We start from the raw sequence: 27808 nt of genomic DNA, 5'->3' as shown, positions 1-27808 counted from the left end.
TAACTTTTAACATGAACAAAAAATTCTCAAAAATAATCTGAAATTGTGTAACCTATTTCCAAATATCTAATGCATGGCTGACTTCTGCTGTGGGTGGCCCAGCCTGGAGGTAAACCCAGCCAGGATGCTCGCTGAGTTCATAAGGACACTTGGGAATCCTTGTTGTAATTTGGAGTATTATTGTGTTTGCAGGTCAGGATTCAGTTATTTTTCTATAAGCAGTGCACATGTGATTCATGATATGATGTAAAATCTGTACAAAACCTTTTCTGACAGTCTTGTAATCACTCAGATTCTGTTTCTGACTGAATACTTACCAAAAGATTAGTTGAATTGCTAGGAAATCAGAATTTTATTTTCTCTGATATGACTAAATGAATAATATTTAAATACTCTCAATCCCTCTGTAACTATCTGGTGATATAGACTACTAAAGTCATTTAAATATTGAGCATATGGGCTTCTGTTTAAAAGACAGTGCCCATTTGTCACCATTTTTCACTGAATTATACTATTGAAACAATGACTGCTGTGAGACAGTAGAAATATTGACATTATTGATTAAAATTAATTTCTTCATGAGACTTCTATGGAGTTGATGCTACGAGGTGCTGAATGTCTCCCAAGAGGAGCTTGGATTACTACTAATCTCATAAATGTCACAGGGAGTTGAGACCACCTAGTACCTTGCAGATTCAGACTCATTATATCCACAAAAATACCTTATGCTGCTGCAAACAGCTGAAAGTTAACTTATTCTTCATAAACAGACTCAAAGTAATAAATAAATGGTAGAGCAGTTCATTTTACTTGTTTGCAATTTCTTTTCCATATAGTCCCTTTCTGGCTCTGATTTTACTGAAGTATTTTTAGACAAGAATATTCTTTTATTTCCACGGGAGAATCTTGGTTGTTGAAGGAACACTGTATCAAAAGAAAGTATTATGCTTATTTATGCCAAATATGAAAGGAAATAAATCTTTCAAATCATTCTCTCAGAGCAGTGAATGCATGCAAAAGAATTTTAACAAAAATAATTTTGATGTTTGTCAGCTGTTTACACCTTCTTTAAAACATATATGTGTCAGTTATGAGAACTTGTAGCGAGCTTCTCCTTGACTTCACGCAGACAAATTCAGGCAAGGTATGTTCAGAGACTACACAAAGACTGGATGCTACATGCTGATGTACTTTAGATATGGTTCTCTGTCAGATTCCAGATAATTTCTGGCAGTATCATCTTCTGCTGTATTAGTAACACCTTCTTAGTCTGTATTGTCTAAAAATCACCTCCACTTGATGGAGCCTTATTTAGCCATTGGAAGTTTCCACCAAACAGATGCCTCTCCTAGCTCAAGGCAGACATAATTCCCCTTTTTACCTTTTAATTTTCATGTCTTGAAATGGCAATCCCTCTTCCCCCACCAAGGAAACAAGAAGTGAAGATCTTACCTCTGGAGCAAATGAAAAATCTGGATTGCCCTTTCCTTTGGGGAATCTGGTCTTTATGAGAAGCTTAGCTTGGGATTTCATTTACAATGAGCCAAAACATGACAGTCATATCAGGATGTCCATGGCTAACCTAGTCCTATTTAAAGTCTTTGCTTGTAAAAACTAACTCTAAATCTAAAATTAGAAAGAACTGTTGTCTTGCAAAACCTTTGTGAATGTAGCAAAAGGTTAACTTCTCAAATGACGGTGTCAGTATTAATTTCTAACAATTATATTATTTTCTTCATATGTTATATTAAAGGAGCTATAGAAGGAATTCTCACCTATTGTCTTTCAAATATTTTGTTCACTGCATGACCTAACCTGAAAATATAAAGAGGTTGTTACCTCTGCTTTCTGAGAAAAGTGAGCGAATTCTGGAGGGGTTTGCCTGTCTCTGTGTCGTGCCTAAAATAAAGATACAAGTTTTTCATAAGGTCATTTTATGCCAAGTAGCTTTTCAATATGCACTATATCAAGCTCAAAGTATATTTGTCTCTATATTTTATTGCACATTATATTGAATCTATAAGGTATTTTATTTAGTTCATTATGCTTCATATTCATCCCATTATGCTTTATTCAGTTCAGCGTAATCTTTAATGTATAATGCACTTTCATTTTATTTGGTACATTAGATCGTTTTCCCCTTTTAGTTGGTCATGATTACTCATATGCTTTTTTCATGCAACTGTAATGTTATTACATTATAAAAACATTTGACAGAAGGTGTTTATCAGCATTTTCATTTTTGAAGTGTGTTTTTTAGGAGTCTATAAAGTGGCTTGGGTTTAGCATAAAATGTCTACCAAGGGATTCTGGGCACCAGTAGTTTAAAGCCCAGTCATTTCAAATTTTCAGTAAAGAGGATTTGTGTCACAAACATATGTCTGAAAATAGAATCTGTTCATATCAACAACCATTCTTGAAAGATTTTATAGTAATTCACGCTTTCATTGCCATTTTTTAAGGGCATTATAATTGACACTATTGCAATCAGAGCTTTAAATCTCAGCACACCTCCTGGAGCTGAGGATTGGAAGTGAGCAAGTGATAATCTCTACTCAGGAGGCTTTGGTCTGGCATTTATGGTAGGAGCTAACAGGGGCCTGGCTGTCGTACTGCACTGAGCCGTGCCACTGTTCTCTCCAGTCATTTGTCTCCTTACTTCAAAAATAAGAACAATATTGTTCACCAGCTAATACTGCTCTTAGGCATGCAAAATAGATGAATGAACAAAAAGGCATTTAGCATGTGGGAATCATTACTATTAATCTATAAAAACATTAAATGATAAATGTTTCTTTTTCTCTTCTTTCAGATTATTACTTTGAGAGATTACATTCCCAAAATCATTGGTCCAGATGCTTTTAATCTGTATATTGGCCTTTATACAGGTTATGATCCTGCAATGAATCCTACAGTTTCTAATGTATTTTCAACAGCTGCTTTTCGTTTTGGTCATGCGACAATCCAACCAATAGTAAGGCGATTGAATGCACAGTATTTAGATGACCCAGAACTCCCAAATCTTCATTTGCATGAAGTTTTCTTTAGTCCCTGGAGGCTCATTAAAGAAGGTATGGTTTTATTTAAATTATTTATTTATTTTGGGTTTTTTTTCCCCAGAATATTGTAACTTTTTTTCAGTTACTTATCTTGAATTAGGAATAGGAACATTTATTTAATTGCATCACTGATTTAAGTTGTTAAACTGGTTCCAGAGCATTAACATGAACTGGAACAATTATTCTGAGTTAAATAGTTCTCTGAATCAGATAAAAGTCAGTCTCCAGATTAAACCAGTTTGGTAGATTGACAATAGATTGATGATTGATGATGAAGATATTTCACATCTTTTTTTTGTGGATGAATGTATTATCAGATTGCAAATTTTCTTACACCTGAAGAAGCAGATGGAGCCTTTTCATAGCACTACTACTTCTATTTCAACCTGCAGCACATTTTTGCATATGTTTGAATGTAGAAGCCTGTGGCCAACGTTTAAAAAACATAGAAGCATACATGCATTCACATTTGTTAAGAAAGTTATAATGGTTTATATATACACTGTAACATTATATGATTTTTGTGTTTAAAGGAGGCTTGGATCCTTTACTAAGGGGTCTTCTAGCACATTCAGCAAAACTGCAGGTGCCAGATCAACTACTGAATGAGGAATTAACAGAAAAACTGTTTGTGTTGTCCAATAATGGTTCACTTGATTTAGCATCGTTAAATTTACAGCGTGGCCGTGATCACGGACTCCCAGGTCTGTTGATTTTTCTTGAATTTTCTCCCAGCTGGTAACTGAACTATAACTGCTTATGTTTGGGATGTAATCATAAGCTTTTAAATAATAGCTTTAGTAACCAGAAAAGTAACTTAAGTCTCTTTTAAAATGTAAGTGGCTAATATTTTTAATTTTGATGGAAACAAAATATTCCCAAGCTTTTGAAATTAAAATAACCTGTTAAGCCTGGAATCTGGAAGGGCAGTACTAGTGAGTGGATCTGGGTGTGCTTGATGCTTGTTCAAGCTGAGGCTTGTTCTTGCTGGAACCAGCTCTAGAGGAGTGAGGTTTCTGCCTGCAGCAGCTACTGGCCATGGGCAGGCTGCCCCCAGCCTGTGGGACAGGTCAGCTTAGACACAACCTCATTGGCTCTGCCGACCATAGAAGGTGTTGAGATGTCTCCAGGAGTCGTGTAGATGGCTTATTTAGGTGTACACCTCATTTTGAGAACTGTTAGGTGTTTGTGCCTGTTTTTTGCACTAGATTTCTTACTCCAGTCAGCCCAGGGTAAGACTGAACTAATGGTCAAGGAGTGTTAGTCCATCAGGCCATGGGTGTACTGGCTTAGAGGAAGACTGCTGGAGCTTAGTTCAATTTAACTGCATCGGCTGTTAAAATATACAGTACATTCCCAGTCCTGTGTAAAACCTCTTACAAGCATGCCACAGCTTCTGAGAGCAGAGGCAGCAACTCTCGGCATGGTAGACAGGGTCTCTTTCTTTTTTGTTTCTCAAACTGTGTCCTGACGCCCTGCCTGATCAGACTGCTTGTCTGTATGAATAAGGAAAAAACCTGGCTGCCCTTCTATGCTCTGAGCCCGATGTCCCACCCGTGGAGGTAGGAGTGACTGATTGTCAAAGGGCATTATGTCTCTGGATGACAAACCTCTCCATTTCTCCTGTGCAACTCCGCAGCTAGGAATACACAAGTCCTTCGCCCTGGACAGTAGAAAAGAAGTTTGACTCCAGCCTGGAGTTCAAAGCTCTCGGCTACACAAGGGTAGAAATGGAGGTTTGATCTCCCAGACCAGAAATTAAAGTTTTGTTGGGAGATGAGGGGGGTTAATTCCAACGACGTAAAAGAATGTAAAAGAAATATATTTTCCAGAGAGCTGGACATGTGCCCTAGGACACTCTCCTTAATAAAGTGCTTCAGTTACTAACTTCATTCAGGTTACTTCTTGCCCACTCTTCACCTAACAACTCTTGTATTCCTAGTCTGGGAATCTCAAGATACAGTGCATGCTCCTATTATCTATTATCATGTTTCCGTTGCTGAAATATGGGAGAATTGTTTTAAACCTTTGTTTTCCTTCATGAAAATGACGTAGCAATTGCATATCGTGTAGTTTCAGATCCTGCAATCATTTCCCTGACCAATTTAACCAATAATAATAGGCCCATTTTTAGGCATAACTGTCTATGACTATGATTAAGGTTGTCAGAATCCAAAGCTTATAAATTTATTAATTTCATATATCATGCTTAACAGCCATCTCTAATCTTCCTTTTAACATAATATTTACAGGTTATAATGACTGGCGAGAATTCTGTGGCTTACCAAAACTAGAAACTCAGACTGACCTGAATACAATAATAACCAATCACAATGTCACTGAAAAAATCATGGAATTGTACCATAATCCCAGCAATATTGATGTTTGGCTTGGTGGTCTGGTAGAAGACTTTCTTCCAGGTGCTAGAACCGGTCCCCTGTTTGCATGTATAATTGGAAAGCAAATGAAAGCATTAAGGGATGGTGACCGGTGAGTTTGTTCATGCTGTTGAATCATTTGTGTAATATGTAGAAACAATGGAGATTTTACAGGTATGTGAGGATACTTCCCAGAACATAAGACAACATGATACTTAAACAGGCTTTAAACAAATTATTCCCTGCCACTTCTACATTTTTAATTTTGCTTCTTGAATTTTGTTGGGTGAGCTTTTACTTATTCTTCTTTGGTCTGTATATTTCAATTCCAGATGACACGGAGATTATTTCTGTAGTATTGAGATGCCCAGCTTTGCACTCCTGGTGGAAATGCAAGGTGCCACCATCAGTTAATTGTGCCAGGGGCAACTAACTTCTGTGTGGATGGATGTAGCACTGTGCAGGCTTTAGCTATCCAGTCCCTGAGGGCTGCACTGGGCTCAGGGTCCTTAACCAGAAGAACCTCAACATTTTCCATCGCAACCACAGCAAAGTCAGAAGGGATAGTCAGAGAGCTATAATTCAGGCTTCCTAGAGGGGATAATAAAACCACCATGTACCTAGTCTTATGTGAACTGGGACTGCAGAGTGCTCCCAGAATTTCCTCATTGGACACAGCATAATATAGTCCCTTCACCCAACCCTGCACAACCACCACCAAGATCTTGTGCCAGTTCAACCCTCCACACCAGGAAGGCAGGAGAAATGCAGCTTCAGGTCACAAAGGAGTGCAAGCTGCAGTTTATATCTTGCTTCTGCTCCTGAAGCAATTATAAAACAAACCTTTTTTTCATTTCCATCATGTACTTGTGGCAGTAATTTTGAATCTCATGAGAAGACTAATTTTAAACTGCTCACACCATGCTAGCAGTGGTGTTTTAAGTACATATGGTCCTTACGCTCACCTTTAAGCTCCTCTCATAAGTCACTGTTGTGGAAAGAAACCATTATGTAAATAAGCATCCGAGGCAGAATTTAAATCTGAACTTTAAAAAATGTTAATTAATTAGCTCACAGGAAAAAGCGATGTTAGTCATAAAGGTGGTATCTTATTAGCCCAAACTGTATAGACAACAAACATTCCACTCAGCTATGTTAAAAACATGGTTGAAAGTCTTCTGAATTGTACAGACGTATTTGACCTTATCTGGGGAAGGATAATCTATTGAGGCCCTTCCAGCCTTGTTTCCATTATTCAGTGCCTTATGATACTTCTTATTATTCAGTGTCTTAATTAAACTTAAGCATAATTTAACATTAACTTCAAAGTGAGAAAAAGAGAGTTCTAAAATAAAAGAATTCCCCACATTTCTGCCACAAAGTTTGTGTCAGCTAACTTAAATGTGAAATAGTATCGTCATTAATACTATGATAAGGAACTATCTAAGATAAGTTAGAAGTACGTAAAAACATGTTATAGTTGTCATACAGTAAGTATAAGAATGGAAAAGTCTAGCATTCATTGCAGTGCCTTGTCAGATAGAGTACTGGATATTATCTGTATCTGTACTAGTAACACTACATGCTTACTGGATACCCTAATTGAGATGTCATTAAGTAGGCATTTCAAAACATCTCTTCTAACGTACTCATTTAAGTTCAGAAATCAGGACTAAGTGGAATTTTTGACTGATTGAACTTCATCCTGATAGCCTTAAAATCTTTTGTCAGTAATCTGAAAAAACATGAAGGGATTTCTTTTTCCAACGTACTAAACTCAGGCACTGTCCTAATCTCAGCCAAATCAACTGGAACAAACTGTTTCTGCTCCATGAGTCCTAACTTTCTTTTTCCATCTCTTCCTACTCTGAATCTTTTTGTGATCTCAGGATTTGCAATAGTTGGGCAAAAATCCTGAAGCTGACTTTGTCATTCTTTGCATAGGAGGGAGGGCTTGCGCCTTTTTTTTTTCTTTTCTTTTCTTTCTTTCTTTTTTTTACTCTAAACCTGTAAAATTTACCTGTAAAATTTTGGTCACCTGATACAGATCTGTTGGAGCAACCTTTCTTAGAGTAAACACCTGGGTAGATTAAAAAATAATTTTCTGCTCAAGCTTTCTCAGCAGTGTAGATAAAACTTAATTTTGTAATGAAAGTAGGATAGGTTTTAATGTACATGAAAAAGGAAATGACAGGTGTAGGAGAGCTGATCAGAGCAAAGTCTCTCATGGCTTTGGTTATGGGAAGGGTCCTGGGAATGGTCAGTGAGGTTTCAGGATGCTCTGAAAAGTTTGGGGACAGTGTGCAGATGAAGGGTAGGAGGAAGGCATCTTTCTCTTTTTCTCTCTCCAGCCCCTCCATCTCTCCTGCACTTCTTGTCACAGTGCTGCTGAGGTGTGGGACATTCACTCCATCCCTGGTCCAGTAGATTGCCTCCTCTTCCAGTATAGGCAAAGTGGGACAGATTTCTCCCCAAATTGTCCTGTTGTAGGTAAATATTTTCCTATAAATCCAGTTTTCCACAATTTCTTACCCTACTTAACCAGTACACTCCTGTTGGCAGCAGGGTCCAGTTTGCCCAGAGCACACTAGCAGCCCTCATGTTCCCCAGAACACAAACAGCACTATCGGACTTCTCATTTGCATGGTACCATTTCAGGGGGCTGATAAAAAACCTAACATGCTGCACACACGCCAGGTTTGCACTGGGTCCACAGTCAACATTGCTGCTCCCTTCTGGTCAGAAAAATGTAAACACAAAACCCACAGACTTTTCTAGAAACCCCAGCCTTGTTCCCCCAGTATTATGGACGCCCAACTCCTGTGTTAAACCTGAGGTTAATTTGTACAGTGTGATCACATCCATACTCTACTGCTAATGGTCCTCGGACATGTTACCACAAATCCTGCCTAGCATTTGGGAAAATCCTAATTGGCCTGAGTACCACAGGGAACTATCTTAGCAGTTTAGCAGTGCTTAACAATGTTTAATGCACTAATGCAGATGTGCTATTAAACGTCTTTTCTTTTTTTCCCCAGTGTTTTCTTTCCCTTTCTTTTTATCTTTAAACACATATGTATGTGTGTATGCACACATATATATAATATATACCATTTAATAGATACACCTTTATAGCACCAACTGGTTCTTCAGTTCTGCCACCACACTCCGACCTGACGAAATCAAAAAAGCAGCTCCTCTCTGTCCCAGCCGGTCCTCTTAGCTTACTTTTCTGTATGATCAAAAGCACAATTACTGTCTTACAGTTTTCTACTATAATTAATCTGCATATCTACAGCTTTCTTAGCAAATGAAGAATTCCATATTAAACAGAGGAGCATTCAGCAATACCTTTTTTTGTAACAAACATTCAGTAATGGCAAGCAGAATTCAAAAGCTATGGTATGGAGAAATCTATTATGGCTACTCCTGTAATTCTGCAGTAATTTATGGTTAAAACAATTTATGTGACAGTGTGACAGTGACTGCTGGTGTGCATAAGATTAAGCATCCAGTTCAAACAAATTAGTTCCAAGTTTTTCTCTCAGGATTGTAACTTTTTTTGTGGCCCTGTATCATCAATGAAAAGCAATTCTGCAAATGTGAATAATTAATAGTTTTAACCAGCTGCCTTTAACACATCTGAGTTGACCAGTACGTCAGCCTCACACTAACCTTTTCATGACTTTCAAGCTGGGTATGTAAATCTGCAGATCATGGTGTTTACTTTTATTATTGTTGTATCCACCTACATCTTGCTGTAATTCTTATTTTTGGTATTTTACATAGGGTAGTGTGAAAGTAAGAATAATCAGCTCTTTGAATTCAATCTTTTCAAAAGGTTTCTATCAATCTTTCCAGATTTTGGTGGGAAAATGATAATGTTTTCACAGAAGCTCAAAAGCATGAACTCAGAAAACACTCATTGTCCCGCGTGATTTGTGACAATACAGGGATTTCTGAAGTGCCAGCAGATGCCTTTCAACTTGGAAAGTTTCCACAGGATTTTAAGCATTGTGACAATATACCTGGGATGAATTTAGAAGCTTGGCGAGAATTCTATCAGGAAGGTAATCCGGTAATTACCAGTCGTTTCTGACAGGAGGGGAGAGTAATCAGCAATTAGAGCACTGACCTTGGTTGTGGCAGGTCTTGAGTTACTGGTCTGATGCAGATCTTTAGTATTTCTGCAACTTAGAAATGGGATCTAGGTCTTTCTCTCCTTCTTTCTCAACTTCCTCTGTTAAAAAGATAGTGTTTGCTATCTTCATTCTGATAACATGAATGGCTTGTGATATATTCAGACATTATGGCAATTGGGGCAGGAGTTCTTAGATACAAAATATTAACTAAGAACTCTGCAGAGCATACTGTTAGAAGATAATGTTGATTTTACAAGGATTGTAAGTCAAACCTGAGGTATTCCATATAAATTCTTGTCCAGAAATGAACAATTAAATTCTTGATCACCTTAAAACATGTGAATAATTTCACTTAAGTTAATTTATAGTAGTAATGGAGAAGAATGTCTATTTTCAAGGGTAAGGTGGTAATTTTTTTAAGAGCTTGTAATACAGTCTTTTTATTTGTAGAGGAAATATGTGGAACACCAAAGAGTGTGGAAAATGGTGATTTTGTATACTGTTCAGAATTTGGAAAATCTACAGTGACTTATTCATGTCAATATGGATTTCAGTTACAAGGAGAAGAGCAATTAACCTGCACAAATAAAGGATGGAACTTTGAGGCTCCGGTTTGTATAGGTATCTATTCTTTTGTTGTTGTTTCTGAATTTTCTAAAAGCTGAAGTCAAACACAGCTCATCAGAAGTGAACTCCCTCCTATGCTCTCTTGTAGTCAACCTTCTGGGTTGGTAGGTACGATAACATGACAATGTGAAACTCTCCTTGCTCCAGAATTGCTATCTCAATCTCTACCCATCCTGATTCAGCAATCAGGTTGATGATAGGAAAATGTCACTAAAAATTACCTAATTAAGCAAAAATGAGCCAATTAACAACCAGTGGAAAAAAGCAGCAAATCAGAATTATACATTGCTTCTGCCAACATTCAACATAACAGCAAGACAGACAGTTGTCATTTTCCTAGCATTGTTTCAATGGACACTCTAGATACAAAATGAGCTCAGCACCAGTAGCTCATGTATCATCCTAATAAGTTAAGCAAAAGTGACCAAAAAAAAATACTGTGAAGTGAGCAAGTGAAATCAAACAAATTAATTATCACTTCAATTCCAACCTCCCTCCCCCAAATAGCTGTGAAAAGGTTTGCCAGAAGTGAATTACTTCTGCAGGTACAAAAGTAGAGCAGGTGAAAAATCAGTAAAAAGAAATTGTCTTTCAACATTTCACACACATTTTCAGGGGAATACTTTTCTGTTATTTTAATTATTCTTTTATCTTCTCTCTTCCTTTTGCTTTATTTTTACTGTTGAATAGAATAGGGTAGGAAGAAAGAGAATGTGGCAAATATTTAATTACAAGACCTTCACTCTTTGCAGCTATGAAGGATGAATTCTTTCTGTTCACATTTCAAATGTATGTGTTTATAATGGTGTGTATATATATATATTTATATATATTTTAATATATATTTTTATATATAAACATATATATAGACACACACTCAAACTGCTCATCTTTATAAGAACATGAGAGAAAATGAAACCTGAAAAGATCATACTTAGGAATATATGATGAACAGTGGTAAATTTGAATGCAGGTGCTGCAGCTGATCCGCAATAAAGTCTGCTTATCAGTATTTCTGTGACAGCAGAATAGAAAGCTATTCATTCTAATTGTATACCTGGTATGGAAAAAGTCAAATGAAATTTGCAGCTCTTTCCTTTATTCAAATCCTATTTATCCACTGAATTCCACCCATATAAATACCATATAAAGAAATAAAGCTGTTAAATGAATTACAATAAAATCTTTTCAATAGATTAATATTCTGGCAGCAAACTGAATAAATAAGTTATATGAATGAATCATTCCTTGTCCTAGTTTCCTTTAATACGTTCAGTAATGTAAACAAAAGACTGTATATCTGCTATAGGAAAACAAGCTGCTGCATATATTAAATAAGCAATGCCTTTATTAAATGAAAACCATCAAAACCCACTTATGCAGATGCTACTTGAGTTTTACAGTAGAAAGCACTTTGTTCCATGCATGTCTGTGCAATGTGTTCTCATTCTTTTAAATGTTCAGCAAATTAGGAATAAGTCAAGCAAATATAATGAGGAGGATAGAGCTTAGCATTTCTGCAGATGGTTTCAAAATTATATGCTGCTCTGGAAAAGACAGAGTGGCCTGCTGGCAAAAGCATAGGGATCTGAGAGCTGCTAATTCCTGCTTACTAACTTTGGCTTTGACAGAAATAATTTCTATTGATTCAGGAAGTCATTTAGTGCTAGGCTATGCTACCTTCCTTTATATTAATTGGTATCTTACTCTTGATAGATAATTCTGTTTATTTTGCTTTAATAAAGTACTGCTCTCTCTGAGTAGTAGGGTAGGCTGGTAAGATCTGACATGCACTATTTAGTGATGGAAAAAAGAGCTAGCTAGTTAACAGATAGCATGACTATGGACCTACAAAAGCCTAAATAGCACATTTGAATTACAGTGAGGCAAAGCCTGTGCAGGTTTTCCTTCGCAGACGATGACGAAGCCAGTGGGAGTTAACCCAAAATGCAGTGTTGAAGGGAGTAACACTTATTCAGGAATCTTCATCCTGAACAACAGATTATTTTCTGGCTTCAGAGAGGTGTTATAAGAGTTAGTGTTTCTTAAGGGTTCTGAAGTTTAAGATTATTCCTTGCATGATTAGTCTTTTGACTGTCTCAGTTGATGGCTAGCTTTGGACACAGCTACTGCTTTGTATTAAAATTTAAAAGAGGGTCAGGCTTGATCCTATTTCCAATGACAGAATTCCCTAAGTGATCTGAGTGACAATGCTAAGCTAAATCAGTAAATCATTACTACAGGGTCAGTTTTTAATACTGATCAAAAAGAGCTACTTAGCCTGAAGTAGCAGATCAAACATTGTGGTAGGGAAGGAAGGGATAGGAATATAACCAAGAAGAGAAAGAAGGCACTGACGGCTCAGCTAGTTGCCCACATATGGGCTTGCAGTGCTTCCCAGGACCATGCATCAGAGACATTGAACAAGCTGGCAAATATTGTACAGGACTAATGGGAAACTATCTAAAACAGTGCCGGACACCTATCTTTAGGCAACTGAATTAAGTCCTGCAAGTAAATATTACACAGAAAGAAGAAAGATGCAGAAATATGGAAAAGACTCCATTCTTTCCCTCATTGAGTACTTTCTTTCCTGCATGCCACGCTGACTCCCGTTTCATCACATAATCAGAATGTGAGAGTGAAAGGTCTTGAATGGCCTCAGGAACAATATATTTATGTGCATTTTCCAACGGATAATTGTTCATCTGCTCATCATTCTGTCAGGACATTGTCATTTCACAGAATTTATATAGTATCTAGAAACAACCATTTTTGCAGTGATATCACAGATTACTGTTATAAATTTTGTATCCAAAGCTAAGCCGAATCCTTGGCTCCTCAAAATCATGCCTAGAAGTGTATAGAAATGTGTCAGTGTTATTATTTTCACTATCTCTACAGAGCACATTATGGAAAAAGTTTATAGAGGAACTCAAAGTATTAGGACATAAACACATGCAAGAACTCCTCTCAAGTTTACAGTCTGCATTTTTGAAAATTCAGCCAATTGCCATTTGTAGCTTTTGGTGGATTCTTTTTTCATCATTTCCAGCTTAAAAACAAACAAACCCCCCCCCCAAAAAAACAAAGCAAAACGAACCCAACTTTGTTCTTTAAACAGTAACAATAAGGATCTTTGGCAGTATCTATGTGTCATTGAAAGTTTACAATACATTTCATTTACGAATACTTGCAGAAGGTGTGTATGAAAAGTTAGTAATCCCTCTCTGTAATTTATAATTATTATTGATCGATGTGTATTCATTTTGCAGACGTCAATGAATGTGAAAATGAAATTAATCCACCATGCTCTCCTTCTGCTAAATGCATTAACACTAAAGGCAGCTATAAATGTCTCTGTACTGATCCTTACAAGCTGGCAGAAGATGGAAGAACATGCATTGGTAATGCTTGAGAACCTACTGTCCATTAAATATTTCTCTGTTCTGTTTTACAATGCTGTAAAAATCATAAAATTGAGATTTATTGAAGAGCTGTTAATATATGTAAAAAACTTCTACACAATCATGGGCATAAAGATACAGTCTGTATCTGTAAAGTACAGAATCTGTAAAGATTCTGTAAAGTAAATGAAGGTATTCAATAAATAATACAGACACAGAAGTAAGCTTGTCATTTTCCATTCCTACCATATATAAACCACAGTATTTCCTGACAGTGCCTGTGAAGGGGGGATCAAATCTGTCTCGGTTTCTCTTAGTTAGTATCTAAATTCAGCATCTGAATCTTAACTAAATTCCACCCATTACATTCCAAAACCCTTTTAGGGCTAGCATAAATTATGCATTTTCGTGTTTTTCTGCTTTTCAGCATGCATAGAAGCTGTATTGGGTCTTAAGGTTTAGGGGAGGAGTATGAATGTAGTTGTCCACTGATGCTGAGCAATACCTCTTTTGGAGAAAGAGTGCCTAGATCTGTCAAAAGCTCCATGAAAACCTGCACTCCAAACTCAAGTGGAATTCAAGTGGATGGATATCTACTTTACCAAAGTGGCCAAGGGAAGCACAGATCGTTTAGAGTGCTCAAATCTTGCATATTCAGTGCTGTATGCCACACAATCATAAGTAGGCTGAATCTCACTGATGGCACATTTCTTGTTTCCTGTTTCAGCAAATACCTTGGTTATGGCATGTGGGATTACACTGCCCCTTATTATTAATTGCACAAAGAAAAGACAGGAGGGTAATTCCCCAGCAAAAAAATTACCTTCTTGCAAACAGATGTCTTCAATGATATGATGTACATCCAGTCAGTTTTCCAGCTGTGGTTCAGGATCACATGAGCGTATTCCTCAAGTGAGACCTCATCCCTCAAGCGAAACCTTAAGTGAGGCCACGTGAGATCACCGAAGGCCCAGGAGTGAAGGACAGTGGGCAACTGCACAAATACATCAGCACTTGGCATCCCTTTGGGCAGGCACACCAACAGAATGCCTTCTCAACGGTGAATGTTGCCAGAAGGACCTACCTCTCTCTTGCTGTAGCAAATGCAAATGCAAATCCTCAGGGTCAACTCTTTCCGGGATAAAGCTAAAAAAGAATGGTGCTAGTCATTCAGAGTTTCATCTTTTAAAATATCAGAAAAATACAAAAAACCCACCTTATTTGTAGGTGTTTCTTATCTTTATTTACAGTTTATTCCTTTACCCATTCAACCATGGCCATATTTATTTTCCACTCTAAATCCAGAGACAAAACCCTGCCTTCAGATTAGTTTAAAGAGATTAGTTCACTGGTGTTGAGCGCAACAAAGACAGATTATATGAGGACACTGCACTGGCATGAATGTAAGGCAGCTCCAAATATAAGGTAAATTTTCTATTTCAAGAGAAGAAACAGGAAGGGCTTACAGTCAGTGTTACTGTGCCAAGTGATCGTTACCCCAGACCAAATCAAATGTGCTTTTCAGAGCTTCATTGGCTTTCTGACAACTCAGTAAATGGGTGCAGGTACAGTTACCCAGGCCACTGCTGAATGTCTAGCATATAAGGTTAGTGCCTTCCTTTAGACCTCAGTGGCTAGAGGAGTTGTCATCTCCATGGACCCATCTTTGCATGTTATGCTAAGGTTTGGTTTGTTGGATCTCTGGAGTCAGTCATTAACAGTTTCTGCTATGTGACACACATTGCTTCCCCTTACAGCTTAAACCTATGGAAGAAAACAGCCATTGACAAATGACTGGCAGAATTTGGCAAGTGATTACCTGGGTCTTTCTTGCACTGTCTTATAGAAATAATGAGACTTGCTTTACAGTATCTCTGCCATAACTGCATTTTAAACTGACTGGTCAATTTGAAATTGTGGCATTAATCAGCCAACAACTCTTTAAGCCACTGCAGAATGTCAGCCATTACATGTTAGTTATAATTTATACTGACAAACTTTTAAAAAACGTCAATTAAGATGAGCGACAGACTCTTCTCAGTAGTGCCCACTGACAGGAAAAGAGGCAATGGGCACAAACTAAGAAACATGAAACACAAAGAATACTTTTTTACTGTGAAGGTGAGTAAACATCAGAACAGGTTTCCCAGAGAGATTTTGGAGTCTCCATTCCTGGAGATATTCAGAACCTGACTGGATACAATCCTGGGCAACCTGCTGGGCAAACTGCAACCTCAGTGATTCTTTGATTCTGTGATTAGGTATGAAGAAAAGGAACAGGTTTCTAGCAATGTTTTACATGGTTTCTCTGTAAACTGTGGGTCTTGACATGCTCGTGTGCATTTCTCACTGTCATTTCTCATACTGTTTCCATTGAGAAAGAAGTAGTTAAGTAGCTACTTGACAGTAGATTGCTCCCAAAAATATTTGTATTAACAAGTGAAAGGAGAATGTTACCAACAGTCAATTGTGTTCTAGTTTGTTTAATTTCCATATTAAAAAAAAAGTATGACAAATTTATTTAAAACTATATATAAATTATGTGGTTTTACTTCAGCTGATACAATAAGTTTTTATCAAGGTCGTTGGGTGGCTTGGCTTGTTGGTCTGTTGTTTTTGCATTTTTAAGGACATCATTCATAAGGCTCAGCTAATTTCACCATATATTTAGAATGAGGTTTTGTGCTTTGGTAAAAAAGGCAGTGCAACACTTTTCTAAACCAACATGTTGATTATAATAAATGAGCAGCTGAAATTTAGCAGGAATAAGAATTGGGGATCTGCAATATGGAATAATTTAAAATTGAGAGCAATTCACATTATTATGAGCATTTCAATCCTCAAAACTAAAGTGCTCTTCAAATTTTGAAGAGCTCTAGTAATGCTAACTATTCAATACTGCAAATCTATATAACCTTCAATCCTGTTTTTATTGATGGAATTCATCAATAGGCTCAAGGCTTTCTTTTCTAAGGTTGGATAATATTTTTGACTCAGGTGGAAATTTGTATAGGGTAACTTTATTCAGAAAGTGAATTTGTTAAGTTGCCTCAAATCAAACTTGCTCAGCCCTTACCACTTTGGTCCATGGTTTGTATAAGTGTTAGAAGTTAAAAAAAAATTACAAACAGAAAAGTTCCAACTTTCCATCTGTGCATACTCTAACCACGAGGAAAAGACTGTCATGTTGGCCTACAGCAAAGATATTTAAAATGTGTATGTTTTGCCACCCAGATGAAGTAGGCTAAAACTAATCATTTATGAAGGCTTAGGCAATAGGCAGAAACTTTTTAGGTTGAAGTGTGTCATATGATTAAATAATTATGTGTTCCTACCCTCAGGACAATGGAAATAAGCTTGCTTTTATAAATCCTATTTTCTTTGATGTGATCTCAAACTAAAAAGGAATCTAGATGTATTTAACCACAATTTTTTTTAAAAAAAAAAAAAACCAGCAAATATAAAATACATTAAAAACTTGAAAAAGCTGTATTAAAAATACCTTCAACCAGCAAACTAGCATGTGTTTACATGATTGATGGATGAAGATTATCTGAAGTGCTCATGGAAAACTTCTGTCTAATTCAATGAGTAATACAGTTTGGAATTTATTTTTTAAATTACATGATAAATCCATGAAAAATCTATCCAGTGTGTTAAATTTCTGAACCTTTAATGGGACCTTTGAGTGCCACTACATAAGAATACATTATGCATTAAAGGGGTAAGAGTCTATTGTGTGAGTGCCCCCAGTCTTCTTCCTGTCCATGTTGTGGACAAAAAATGAACAATACCTTACCTGGTAAATGGAGTAGTGATTTAACTCTGTCATTAAAGGTGTCACAATGTAGTCCAAAGGAATTAACATAAATAAGTGAATAGGTTTAAAATTAAAGATCAGTATAAATAAGCATGAATGAGTCTCATCTTCATTTCTGTGGTCTTGGTAAGCAGGTTAATATTACCTCCAACACCGCATACTGCAGCAAATGTAATTTCAAACTGGGAAGAAACTCATTCATTTTCCCTCAGTGCTAACAATTACCTGTCTGTTTCAACATAAATATTCATACATATTCAGTCCCTCTCTTACTTTTTAATGATATGAAGTTCAGCTCACTAGGAAGTGAAGTGATTTCACTTGTAAATTCTCCATTTTTTCTGAAGTCCCTTCGTCTCAATATTCTGGAAACCTTGCTCTGGAAAAACTTGGTTTTCCTCCCACTCAGTTAAATTCTGCTGTTGCTAATAATTGGTCAACTGGTGATGCTGCATTTACTGTTGTTACTTCAGTAGCTTTCCTCTTGTGCCTTCATGAACTTTTAGCTTTGAGATTATGCTGTATCTGTTTTTCTCTTCAGATTATGTTTAAATTTGATTGATGGCTTTTTAATATTGCAACTGACCATAAATCTTTTCCATAGCCAGTATAAGCAGTTTGTATGGTATATATGAAAAAAACCTGAACAATTTATCTCCCATTGGGTTGATCAGAGGACAACTCCTAAAGAATTATCCTTAACTGTTAATCCCAAAGACCAAATAACTTGAGAGAAGATGAGAGCCAGCAGTGACATTTCAGGTTTATATGTAATACTCCAATAATGGATCTCTGAAAGACCAAACAAACTAAAAATTAAGAAGTAGTTCCCTCTCTACTACTGAAATAAGAGCTAGCTGCCAAGAAATAAGGATGTCGTTTCACACAAAATATTTTCAGTGTAAATCTGAATGAAAATGAGACATTTTGATTCATTTGGTTAAAAAAAAAAGTGATGGTGAGACCCTGTAGTCTGTTGTTCTGGGTATGCACTTTATGGTTTCTTGTAAATATGTGTTGCAAATTCTCTGTTTTGGGACAAGGTGCTCACAAATACTTTCAGTCAACTGATGTTTATTTACCTAGTCTATTTGAAATCTCTGACAAAATTGTCAAGAAAAGTGGCAGTATGTCAGTGAGCATGCTCTTGCCTTTCATTTCTCTCACTCGCATCCCATTTTCACAATGGGATCTTGGAAACTGTGAGCTCTGATTTTCAAAGCCAATCTCCGTAGTTAGGGAAAATAAAAGTATGCCAGAATTTAATTTTGGTGAAAATGTTAGTATTTAATACATTTCAACAGAGTATACAGCTTAGCCTACATGAATTCCTTTTTTCAGTATGTAGTTCTCTTCAAATATTATTAGAAAGACCTATCTTTTAAAGTGCATTTTACCCCAGCACAAAAGAATTTAGTCTCAGGGTTCCTCACAGTCATTCAACCCAAAACATTGTCATTGGCCTCCTAGTTTTAATTGGCTTTAATTTTTGTTCTGAATTTTATGACACTGACAGATTGTAACCTTTGGATAAATGTTCTTACCTTTTTGCATGCTTTTAATGCTATGTCAAAGGAACATAAATCCTGAAAATGATAATTTTTTAAACTTTGTTGGAATTATAATATCAGACAAACTTTCTTTGCTGTGCTGCAAAATGCAGAATGCTGTAAGTAGTGACTCATCACAGCAGGTGCTTTAGTCTGCAAAGTCACCGCATGCTGCAGGGGTGAGAAAACCAGCTGGTTTGAGGTGACAAAAAACATGACTTTTGACAATTTTGTCAAAACTATAAGAAAAATGGTGCCTGCCTTTGAGAAAATTTTGCTACGGGAGCCCTAGATTCTGTGCTCTTCAGGTATTTAAAAAAATAATCTTTTGACATTCTGAATTTTTTATTTTCCTTGTAAATATTTAACTGAGAAACTAAGATAAATACTGAGCAGTATTCAGGGGATGGTAAAGAGAGTAGATTAAAGCAAAAGAGTGCAGCACTTCAAATTAACTGTGTACTAAACTCAAACCACAATTTTATTCCACTAATGACTGAGATGTGTAAAAGCAAAATGAAGTGCTTGAATTAAAGCAGAACAGGAGGTAGTTTTTACAAAGTTTAGCAGCTATTATAATCTTTTCTGACATGTCCCCTTCTATTAGATTGTTTCAATGAAAAATATTAAAACTGTATTATGATTTTTATACGTATTCATGGCAATTGCTTTTGGCATTCAGCATACAAAAGAAAAGTTTTGTACATTTATAGTAAGTTAAGAGCATTGACAATGACAAAGCTAATTTAACAGTCTCATCAATTTTTTAAATCTTCTGTAGGGCTTTTGGTGGAAAGCTAATGAGTAATTAACATTCTCACTGTTATTCTTCCCGTCCTGGCTCACAAGCTGCAAATGAACTTGGTGTACCTCTCTTCAGAAGTCTGTCAGTCACATGATTACATCCTTTGCATACTGAAATTCAAGATGAACCGACAATCAGACTTCCCAAGTTGGAAGGACACCTTTATTTTACTACATGTAAAATTTTTGCTACATGGCACTGGAAGCATACACATCTGCCGAGCTGATGGATGTCTGCCCACTCCCAAGATAGCAAACCAATTTTGCTAGGGTACAGATGGCAGCTGAAGATGCATTGCATATCCATCACTGCAGGGGCACAAATTCCACCCTCCAGGAAAGCTTTGTCACTTTATCATCATGTGCCTGTTTGTACTTGATCACGCTTCTGTTTGCATCAGAAAGACAACACGGTAGAGTGAAAAAAGCAAAAGATACTCTGGCACTGGACACAGCAAAATAAATTTGTTGTGATGGGCTTCTGGAATACCTGTCAGCCCACGTGCTGGAGCCTATGTAAATGTGAATCCCAGGTCTCTGCGTACAGCATAGACAGCCAACCCCCAAGCAGACCTTGTTAACCCAGGGTTAACTCAGAGGCAAGCACTTCAAGGGAAACAAGTCCAAACCACAGGGCTGAACTCGTGCTGAAAGGCCAGTGGAAAGCCAAAGGTGTGTGTGCTGACCACTCCCCCAGGGCGATGTTTGCACCCTATTACATGGTGCAGAGTAAGAGCTATGATTTTAGACAGCGTGTCTTTGCAGAGCGATGGTGTCAAGCTGCCTGTGCAGTGCTTGAAAAGGGGTAAGCAGCCAGTGCTCCATCAGGATTATCATGCTCTTCCCATTCTCCTTTTGGGTGTTTCATGCACCTGCTTTCTTATTATATACATGGCCTGCATGCTCTTTCTCTGCCTTTTTATCATAAAACTGTAGAGTGCTTATCCTTTATTTCCACTCATGGTTTCTTGGCGTTCCTATATTAATTGTAATTAATTATCGCTTTGCTGCTTTGATTGTTGAATGAGATTTGGCCACAAGGGAAAGGACGAACATTATCTTTTGAAGAACACAAGAAATGTTAATGTTGGGTCAGTCCCATGAAGGTGGCAAGAGAGACTTCAGTCAATGCTCAAAATGAACTGCAATTTTGGAGCGGTTGGTTTTGAGGGTGCTCACGAGCCATGTCCGGGACAACCAGGGGATCAGGCCCAGCCAGCACGGGTTCATGGAAGGCAGGTCCTGCTTGACCAACCTGATCTCCTTCTATGACCAGGTGACCCGCCTAGTGGATGAGGGAAAGGCAGTGGATGTGGTCTACTTGGACTTCAGTAAGGCCTTTGACACTGTCTCCCACAGCATTCTCCTAGAGAAGCTGGCGGCTCACGGCCTAGACAGGTACACTCTTTGCTGGGTAAAAAACTGGCTGGACGGCCGAGCCCAGAGAGTTGTGGTGAACGGAGTGAAATCCAGTTGGTGGCCGGTCACGAGCGGTGTTCCCCAGGGCTCAGTGCTGGGGCCGGTCTTGTTCAATATCTTTATCAACGATCTGGATGAGGGGATCGAGTGCTCCCTCAGTAAGTTTGCAGACAACACCAAGTTGGGCGGGAGTGTTGATCTGCTCGAGGGTAGGAAGGCTCTGCAGAGGGACCTGGACAGGCTGGATCGATGGGCTGAGGCCAACTGTATGAGGTTCAACAAGGCCAAGTGCTGGGTCCTGCACTTCAGCCACAACAACCCCAGGCAACGCTACAGGCTTGGGGAAGAGGGGCTGGGAAGCTGCCCAGAGGAAAAGGACCTGGGGGTGCTGATTGACAGCCGGCTGAACATGAGCCGGCAGTGTGCTCAGGTGGCCAAGAAAGCCAACGGCATCCTGGCCTGTATCAGAAATAGTGTGGCCAGCAGGAGTAGGGAGGTGATCGTGCCCCTGTACTCGGCACTGGTGAGGCCGCACCTCGAATCCTGTGTTCAGTTTTGGGCCCCTCACTCCAAGAAGGACATGGAGGTGCTGGAGTGTGTCCAGAGAAGGGCAACGAAGCTGGTGAAGGGCCTGGAGCACAAGTCTTATGAGGAGCGGCTGAGGGAACTGGGACTGTTTAGCCTGGAGAAGAGAAGGCTGAGGGGAGACCTCATCGCGCTCTACAACTACCTGAAAGGAGGTTGTAGCGAGGTGGGTGTTGGTCTCTTCTGCCAAGTAACTAGCGATAGGACAAGAGGAAATGGCCTCAAGTTGCACCAAGGGAGGTTTAGATTGAACGTTAGGAGAAATTTCTTTACTGAAAGAATGGTCAGGCCTTGGAACAGGCTGCCCAGGGAAGTGGTGGAGTCTCCATCCCTGGAGGTATTTAAAAGACGTGTAGATGAGGCCCTTAGGGACATGGTGTAGAGGGCATGGTGGTGTTGGGTTGACGGTTGGACACGATGATCTTAGAGGTCTTTTCCAACCTGTATGATTCTATGATTCTATGATTCTATGATTCTCTGCCTTTTTATCATAAAACTGTAGAGTGCTTATCCTTTATTTCCACTCATGGTTTCTTGGCGTTCCTATATTAATTGTAATTAATTATCGCTTTGCTGCTTTGATTGTTGAATGAGATTTGGCCACAAGGGAAAGGACGAACATTATCTTTTGAAGAACACAAGAAATGTTAATGTTGGGTCAGTCCCATGAAGGTGGCAAGAGAGACTTCAGTCAATGCTCAAAATGAACTGCAATTTTCCCAGTTATTTCTTTCCAGCATTTATCTGTCATTCAGCTTGGTTGAGCACTATACATTACAAGTGCTGTGTTTCACATCTTCAATAATCGTTGACGTGACTGAAATAAAAGTCTTGTATTTCCTTTCCTTTTTGAGCTCCTACAATGAAGAATAACGGGCACTACCACTCTCTGTATAACCAGATAACAGTAAGGGTAAACAAGCACGAGCTGAGGTTAGTGCCCCACTAGGTGAGCTATAAATCAAAGATACTGACCCATTTGGGTCATTAAAATCCCACGATCCTTTGTGTGAATGGAGAGATTTAGAATTATGGTTCAAAGTTTATGTATTCCACAATGCTTCAGGGAATTTCCGACATTTTTCACTAAGATGACAAGTAACCAAAATGTCAGCTGGAAAGTATTTAAAAAACACTAACTTCTTTGACATAAACAAAATATCAGCATTTGTAACTTTTTTTTCTTTTACCATTTTCCATTCTGTGAGCAAATTTGCAGGGTTTTTCTGTCTCACATTATTAATTTTAGGAAAAAGACAAAGCTCTCAGCTGCTTTAGGTAATTTTCTAGCTAGAATAGCTCTAGCGATATCTTTGGTTTTTTGACTCTGCCATGTCAAAACGTACGTCGGGGATTCTGATCTGCCACAAATGGCCTCTGAATACCAAGTGGGTGGACTGTTGAACACCCCAAAAGTTTGTGAGCTGTGGAGGCAGGGTTGGTGGTAAGATAGCCAAGCTGTTGCTGGCTACAAAGAGCCTGCTGACTATATCTCTGAATAATTGCTGATGCTTACTTCTAACCAATGAATTCAAATGTGAATCTTCATTTCAACTAAAATATAAGAGATATGACAAAATGACAATGACAGTTACATAAGATTTTACCAGAAGGAATTTAAATAATTGTTATGTTTTTGAATGATGCTATTCATAATCAGCTCTGACCTATTTTTGACTGTTTCTGAATGAATTTTCGCATTATATCCCTCTGACATATTATTCAAACAAACTCATTAAATGAAGTTATTTCTCATGGAACGAGAACAAGCCCTCACACTCTAAAATTCTGCCATTTCCTTCCACGGGACAGAAATTCTGCCTTTGGACTGTTACTATGTAAAACAGTGCTGTTCTCTTTGTCCTGTTTCTGAGCTTGTGATATCTGGCTTCTATCTGGTATTTATTTTAAAATAAAGGGAACCTGCCTATTTAGTTGAGGTAAGTACCATGGGAATATTCAAGTGAGCATATTATACAGAGTAATCTTCTTGTGTTTTTCTCTTGTGGTATTTTTACACTTGTTCTTGGATTATTGCAAACTCCGGTGTCAATTCTCTTTACCTTAAATATAAATCCAAATGATTACATATACCCTCAGTGAAAGAAGCCTGGCAACAATAGGAAGAACAAATTTAAGCAACTCATATAGGGTATGTCCCTCTCTCCACAGAAACTTGAGAAATCTTCCTGCAGTAGACATGCTCTTGATTTCTTGCAGTTGAAGGTACACTGCATAAAACCAAAATCATAAGTAATTTGGCTTAAAAATGAGAAAAATGATGACACATGAAGTTGAGGTTTTCATCACTCATGCTTATAAAAGATGCTATGATATTTTTCACAAATGGTAAATTTGTATTACAATATTAGAACCAAAATGTCCATATATATATGTATGTAACCTTTGAGATTTCAATTATTTAAGTTAGACAGTTCCCTCTCTATGAATCTCATCTGTTGGTTTGCTTAATTCACAGGTGTTGCATTCTGGCAACATAATCTTGCAAGCTAGGATATACTTTGCTACATGTTGCTATTCCACATACCAGATAAACGTGGAGATTGGGATTTACACCACTTGATTTTAGATTTCTGCCTGTAGCTGAAGTTAGGCTACCTTTATGGGGTTCTGGGGAAAATGGGCTCTTTTGGGGTACAGCTTTTCTGACTTACTTTAGCTGTTTCCATGAGGATGAAGTTAATACTCCATAAGCTCACAGCATCACAAATGTAGAGATATAAAACACAGATCTCTGTATTCAGCTTAATGAATTGTTCCAGAGCACGGTGGGGCTGGAGGCTCCCTGAGGCTGGTGGCAGGGGGTGGTGGTGGAGGCTCCACAGGGCAGGGCCTGGCAGCCAGGGACCATCCCACCACCCCAGCCAGGAGCAGGGCAGCCAGGGTGCACTGGTGGCAGCCCCAGGCATTGGGCACCTCCCTGGGCATTGGGAATGGGACAAGGCTGGGCTGGGACATGGGCCCGCGGGTGGGGTTCATGTTCCACATCAGCAGAGGACATGGTCTGTCATGGGCATTGCTGCACGGCATCTGCAGCAGAACTCAGGAGGGGGACAAGCAGGGGAGCCCCAGCTTAAAAGCAGATCTCAAGCAAAAGCAGTTTCAAAACACATGCAAACGCTAGAGGCCTCTTAATATTTTATTTTTCTGGAATAAATGTGGGTTTTGTAGTTACTTTATGGAACCTTCTTTATCTTTTCAACCTGAGGTTTCTCCTTGTTAAAATAAAGACTGCATGACATTTAAGAGCTGAGGCACCTCCTGTGAAAACTGTTTGCAGCTGAAATTAATTTCTGATTCATCTTAAATATGTAGACATTTTTGTTTAAGAGAATTTGTTATTTAATTAACCTGTCACTACAAAAACCTAATAGGCAAGACTGAAATTTATTTAACAAAATGAATAATGATTAATTATATGTCTACAAAGTATTTCTTCTCCTGCAGGCTCTGGAAACACTTTGGAGACTGCTAGCCCAGTCTGAACTAGCTAGGACTCTTTTACATCACCATGTTTATAAATAATTACAGCAGTCTTTCTTCACTAGTGAAGCTACAAATGAGATTTTTTTTGTTTTTTAGAGAAGGGAAAAAATACCACTTCTTCACCTTTAACAGCAGGGAAGAATTAGATTTTCAGTAAACTGGAAATTTAGGAGCAGCAATGAGCTTAATACTTTGAAAAGTATTTCTGAGACATACTTACATTGTTAATAAGAATTTGTGATGAGGAAGCTGAAAGTTTATTATATATGTGAAATACAATCCTTCGATGTCATCCAGTTCACCTATGTACATAGGACTGTTGAACATGTGGAAATCTGGCTCTATTTCCCTGCTTTTGACACCCAAACTGCTTTCTTGCTTCCAGCAATATCAGATCTACTCTTTATTCCTCATATCCATCACAGACTGAACTGTATTCTTACATTCTCGCACACATCTCAATTCTTGTTAGCAAAATCATCTAATATTCATGGAGATGTTAGTCTGATATCCATGAGGAAAAGAACAAAACAAATTAGGTACATATATATATACATTTTAAACAGCCTTTTGGTCTCTGCAGCAACTCCATCTTTTTAATGATACCTAAAACTTTAGTAGTATTAATAAAGCACAATAGGAAGAGTGCTGGAACAGTAAGTTAATGCTAGCCACCGCCTGGATTTACCTTTCCTCTCCTGTCCTGAATCAAGTGTCTTTGCTTCATCTCTCTGCCCTCATTCTCCTGAGTATGTTGTCTGCAGCATTCCTTCAAGTACTGTCTGAAAGAGAAAGAAAAACTTGTTTTAAAATTGATTTCTTGCAAAGCTCCAGGCCATTCATGGATAAGTCATTTGTTGAATAAAGTTTGATCTCCTACTTTGCCTTTCACACAAAACAGAAATTTATGCAACCTTTTGGAATTTCCTGTGCTTATTCCCACAGTGAAGCTATATTTACTATTGATCATTTTTACAGAAACACTTGGTTTATTTTCTTCAGACAATGTTTATAAAAGTACATAGGAGCCCAAGGGCTAGATCAAGTACAACAAACAAGCAGCTAGGCTTCCTCTACAGTGAACGAGTCGCATCAGAATGACATTCAGCTCCCCTCGCTGAATACACACACACACACACAGAGGACAACTGTCTAAAATTAGACAGTTTGGAAATACAAAGAATAAAGCATGTCTAGGCAACCCTGAAACTTCAGTTCCTGGCTGAAGGCAAATGCATTTTTTCACCCAAGATCCAAAACCTAAATACTGTCCCCAACATGAGTTTTCTTGAACGAATGACTGGGACCCGTCTTTTCCTTTGCAAATAGACCCTTACTCTGTAATAGCTTACAGGTTGGAGAAAACAAGACTTTAAAGGGACTCACAGACACATCCAGCACATCCCAGGGGATTAGCACTAATCAGGAGACCAGGCTTGATGCGTTACAGTTGTGCCATGGTGCGCTGATACCCAGCGAAGCCGAGTTAGCAGTATAAGGAGGTGTCTTAGCCTTAATCATGTATAATATTTTAATTCTGTTCTGATTAATACATTAAATTAATTGCTTATGTGACACCTATTTTAAAAGTATCTTTTTATCATTTTCCCATAAGCATGCTATGCCTGATAGGGTTTGTTGCATTATCCTCCTTTTCAATAAAAAAAAAAAAAGTGGTGATCAGAAGTGGACTCTTTATGGAATTAAATCTTTAGACGGCCCTGTATGGAGTACAGAGTATATCTCCATTAGGTGAGTCGGAGGAAAGGAACAATGTAACACCTGTACTGAGCTAATTTGCATGTTTGACCCACTTCTGTGAGCAGTATGTTTAATAGCCAACCTGCTGCAGGAGAATTGTACAGATGATTAATTAAAAATGCCCTGTCAGCATTCTCTAATAATTGTGTTAAATCCCTGCCCTAAATTCATACTGCATGGAGATAAATGCCACTGCCACCATCTTTTTTATATTTAATAATTATTCTGCCACTGTAGGTAGAGATGTGTGAACAGGATTTAAACTCTCTTTTTTTCTTTTTTCTTTTTTTTATTTTCCCAATAGCTACTGAGGAGGAGACATTTTGATTTAAGGACCCCATCTGAACTACTTAAATGTCAGTAATAAGAAAAGCCATGTTTACCAGTTCTGTGGTTTTTTGTTTGTTTGTTTTATGGAAAATTACTTTGAAAAGAAGAATGACTGCAAAGTGTTAAAGCTGATCTGTGTGTCCTTGTCTGTGCACGTGTGTGTGTTTGCCTGTGTGTACACATGCTCTTTGGCAAAATAATTGTTAATTAGCTGGAGGGAGATGAAAAACAGAAAAATTCTCAGGATTAGAACTTTAAGAAGACTATTTTAAAAGCATCTCCTCTGCCCTACTTAACTGATAAAAAATAGTCAGAATTGGTTTTCACCTAAGGCTGAAAGTTGAACTGTACAGACATCCACCAGCACTGACATTCAGCTCTCACAGAAGTTTCACCAAAGCGCAGAGAACCCTTTGCGC

At 38.0% G+C, this 27808-nt stretch overlaps 1 protein-coding gene across 1 annotated transcript in view; it reads left to right on the top strand.

The window, feature by feature from the left end:
* Positions 1 to 13785, top strand: part of TPO (thyroid peroxidase) — a 42039-nt gene extending 28254 nt beyond the window's left edge. Inside the window, exons 8-13 of the mRNA XM_075148023.1 lie at positions 2813 to 3071; positions 3593 to 3763; positions 5312 to 5549; positions 9299 to 9507; positions 10030 to 10200; positions 13482 to 13785. Of these exons, the coding sequence (XP_075004124.1) occupies positions 2813 to 3071; positions 3593 to 3763; positions 5312 to 5549; positions 9299 to 9507; positions 10030 to 10200; positions 13482 to 13624 (1191 nt within the window). The 3' untranslated portion in view covers positions 13625 to 13785. The remainder of the gene's footprint in view (positions 1 to 2812; positions 3072 to 3592; positions 3764 to 5311; positions 5550 to 9298; positions 9508 to 10029; positions 10201 to 13481) is intronic.
* The last annotated feature ends 14023 nt before the right edge of the window (positions 13786 to 27808 follow it).

This window comes from Calonectris borealis, chromosome 3 (genome assembly GCF_964195595.1).
Source record: "Calonectris borealis chromosome 3, bCalBor7.hap1.2, whole genome shotgun sequence".
NCBI classification, from domain to species: Eukaryota; Metazoa; Chordata; class Aves; order Procellariiformes; family Procellariidae; genus Calonectris; species Calonectris borealis.
The sequence above is the reverse complement of the archived record's forward strand: the minus strand, read 5'-3'. Positions and strand labels throughout refer to the sequence as shown.